This window comes from Sardina pilchardus, unplaced genomic scaffold (genome assembly GCF_963854185.1).
Source record: "Sardina pilchardus unplaced genomic scaffold, fSarPil1.1 HAP1_SCAFFOLD_151, whole genome shotgun sequence".
NCBI classification, from domain to species: Eukaryota; Metazoa; Chordata; class Actinopteri; order Clupeiformes; family Clupeidae; genus Sardina; species Sardina pilchardus.
The window spans coordinates 23,540-26,906 of NW_026910976.1; the positions used below are offsets into that span (position 1 = coordinate 23,540).

The 3,367-nt window shown below is 46.3% G+C and overlaps 1 protein-coding gene across 1 annotated transcript; it reads left to right on the forward strand.

Moving 5' to 3' along the window:
* Positions 1–1,458: 1,458 nt before the first annotated feature.
* Positions 1,459–2,436, forward strand: LOC134075077 (putative nuclease HARBI1). The gene has a single exon (XM_062530540.1). It carries the CDS (start codon positions 1,459–1,461, stop codon positions 2,434–2,436), a length of 978 nt encoding a protein of 325 aa, XP_062386524.1.
* The last annotated feature ends 931 nt before the right edge of the window (positions 2,437–3,367 follow it).

The following is a 3,367-nucleotide window of genomic DNA, read 5'->3' on the forward strand; positions in this document are numbered from 1 at the left end:
AAAATCACTCTGAAAGTGATTAACAACGATATCGTTCTTCATGTCGTTATCATTATAGTTTATGTGTGAACGTTGTCATTCATATAAACATTTGTTTATAGTAACTTATCATTATAGTTATTTTTCTTGGTGTGAATGGCCCTTACACATAATATATTTATATATATATACAGTATATATATATATATATATATATATACTGTATATATATATAAATATATTATGTGTAAGGGCCATTCACACCAAGAAAAATAACTATAATGATAAGTTACTATAAACAAATGTTTATATGAATGACAACGTTCACACATAAACTATAATGATAACGACATGAAGAACGATATCGTTGTTAATCACTTTCAGAGTGATTTTGAGAACGATAAAAAGCTAACAGCCAATCAGAACCCATAATATTCTAGCCATCACAATGATTAACACAAGGAGAGAATGTTCTTATCGTTGGCCAGTGCAGATGTTTTTCTCGTTATGATTACAGTTATCGTCATTGTTCTTAGAGTGAATGCTGCTTTACTGTCTCTACATTTGTATTTGACCCTATTCCACAGCCTGGTTCTTGAACAGTGTAAAGCAAAGCAAAACCGCTTAAGATAAGAAATCAGTGGACATAATTTGAGAAGACCTGTATCTGTAATGTCCTTTAGGTGGTCATCATCTTCCAGAGTCCTGAGTACTGGTCCCTATTCTCTCCCCTTTTGCAAAATATAAACAAAGTTGTCTGTATGTGCAAGTATAAAGAAGTGGGTTCACACAGCTACGTATTGAGAAATGTAAAGCTATATACATTGGCCGCGTTTCCCAAACACGTTAAGAAGCTCTTAACGCCAAGATCTTCTTTGGAGCGCTCTTAAGAAGGCTGTGAAAGAAAAACGTGTTTCCCGAAGTCGCTCTTAGCTTAAGAAGATCTTTCACTAAGAAGGAAACGCAAGATCGAGCTGACCCACTCTTAACAGCCTTCTTAGCGATCAAATGCTCAGTGATCATAGCCTGCCGCTAGGGGCATCTACATTTCTAGGCTGCAGTGATCAAGCTGCGTCAGGGAAATGTATATCCTCCACTTTTTTAAACAATAAAACAATGTTCAATGTTGAAATGCGCTCATAGCTATGGACCAGTGGCGCAAGAGACATAGGCTCATAGTAGAGTTAAGTAAAAACTGTTACTGAATTACACGTTTATGAGTTTATACTACACATTAAAAACCCCATCAACAACCCTGTGGCATTTCACAGATATCAAGGAAACAAATGTAATTGAACACAGCTGAACCTAATCCAGAGAGGCTCCACCTGCTACTCTATATAAAGGCGTTGCTAAAGTTCGCATGTGCGAAAAACCATGGCTGCTATACAGCACATTCTCGCTGCCAACCCACAGCGTCGCCGAGCGTGAAGCCAAATCGTTTATATTAATGCATACGTGCGCCAGCACTTCTCTCCGATGGACGTGCTGTCAGACAGGGCTGTCCAGGAGAAATACCGGCTGCCCCGTGCGACCATCCGACGGCTGGTCACTCTGGTGACTCCTCACATTCAGAGAGCAACCCGCCGTAATTTTGCTCTCAGCCCAGAGGTGCAGCTCCTGGCTGCTCTGCGTTTTTACGCAGTGGGGAGCTTCCTGGAGGTGGTGGGGGACGGCACCGGTCTCAGCAAGGCGTCTGTGTCCCGGAGTGTGGCAGCTGTCACACCCATTCTCCTGCGCCATGCCCGGACGCACATTAAGATGCCCACCACACGGGACGAGGTCCGCCAGGTCCATCAGGGGTTCCACGCAGTGGCTGGGATCCCCCGGGTGATCGGTGTGGTGGACAGCACCCTCATTCCCATCCTCAATCCCTCCCTGGTGGATCCGTGCTGGATCAGCAGGAAGCACTACGCGGCCATCAACACTCAGGTGGTGGTGGACCACAACGGCCTCATTACTGACATCGTCGCCAGGTGGCCAGGAGGCACACATGACAGTTTCATTTGGGCCAACTCCGCTGTGGGGCAGAAGGCTGGCAGAGGAGAGTTTGGTCTGAGTGTCGTCCTAGGGGACAGTGGCTACCCTCTCCGGAGTTACCTCGTGACGCCGGTAACCAACCCAGCAACACCACAGGAGGAGAGGTTTAATGAGGCCCACACACGCACCAGGACGAGGGTTGAACGGGTGTTTGGCACGTGGAAGTCCCGCTACAGGTGCCTTCATCGTTCGTCGGGGGGGCTGCGCTTGTCTCCACGCACGTGTTGCCAAGTGATTGTTGTCACCGCCATGCTGCACAACATCGCAGTGAGCGTTGGTGCAGATGAGCCGCCTCCTGTGGATGACAAGGAGGAACATCCAGTGGACGAAGCCCCGATCCCCGCCCCCCAGAATGTGCGAGCAGTGCTCCATCAGGCCGGTGCTCAGACCAGACAGGAACTCGTCAACCTCTTCTGATGTCCAACACCCACAGCCCCTACCCCTTCACCACCAGTCACCAAGCAGTCAACCATAAACCCACAACCCACAACCACCACACCACCCATATCAACTGTCAGGCCTGAAGGCTGAAATAAATAAACAGAACCAGTTCTGGTTCTGTCTGCTCTCTCTCTCTGTCTCTCATAGAGAGAGAGCAGTCAGAACCAGAACTGGTTCTGTCTCTCATAGAGAGACAGACAGACAGACATACTTTGCATTGCATCTTTGCAGTGGCAAGCCGTTTGACGTTGCGTGCCGAAACAAGGAAGCACTTACACCTGGGTGCACATGTAACTTTGCATTCGGTTGGTCTGCCACACCTACAGATGGTACGGGTTGAGAATGCTCCTTTCATTCCCGCACATCGGGACTCCCGAAGCATCGGGAAAACTGCAACCGCAAGGGGGCAACATAGACCGCCCGAGTTTTCGAATGTTTACAGCCTACCTCACAGCTCTCTCACTCGACGTAGCCTATAACTCAGTCAGTCCAGCAGAGATGCCAGAGCAAAGTTTTGGTCAACGGAGAGGGAGAGAAATGCTCCGCATATCCGTCTCATTTAATCATTAAAATGAAAGTGATTGGCGAAATTAATCAAACGACGTTTCAATAAACCATTGTTGAAATGAATGAAAATGGTTTTAGAAACCTATAGGCCTATCAGAAGGACTATTTCCTTCAATTCAACCTGAAATAGGCTACTCGAAAGGCAACCTTAGATTAATTCATGAATTCATTACGGTTACAAGACCGCATTTCCGTGAATAGGCTATTATTGTCAACGTCAAGGCGAAGACGAAAGAGATGGACAAGATGGACATTTTGGCAACATTTACATGCTAGGAATACTTAGAAATGTGTAAGCTATTTTAAAACGGAGGCTTGTTCATTTTAACCGGCGACGTTT

Excerpts from the sequence above, each read along its gene's own strand:
- LOC134075077 (XM_062530540.1), top strand. The coding sequence starts at position 1,459 with ATGGACGTGCTGTCAGACAGGGCTGTCCAGGAGAAATACCGGCTGCCC.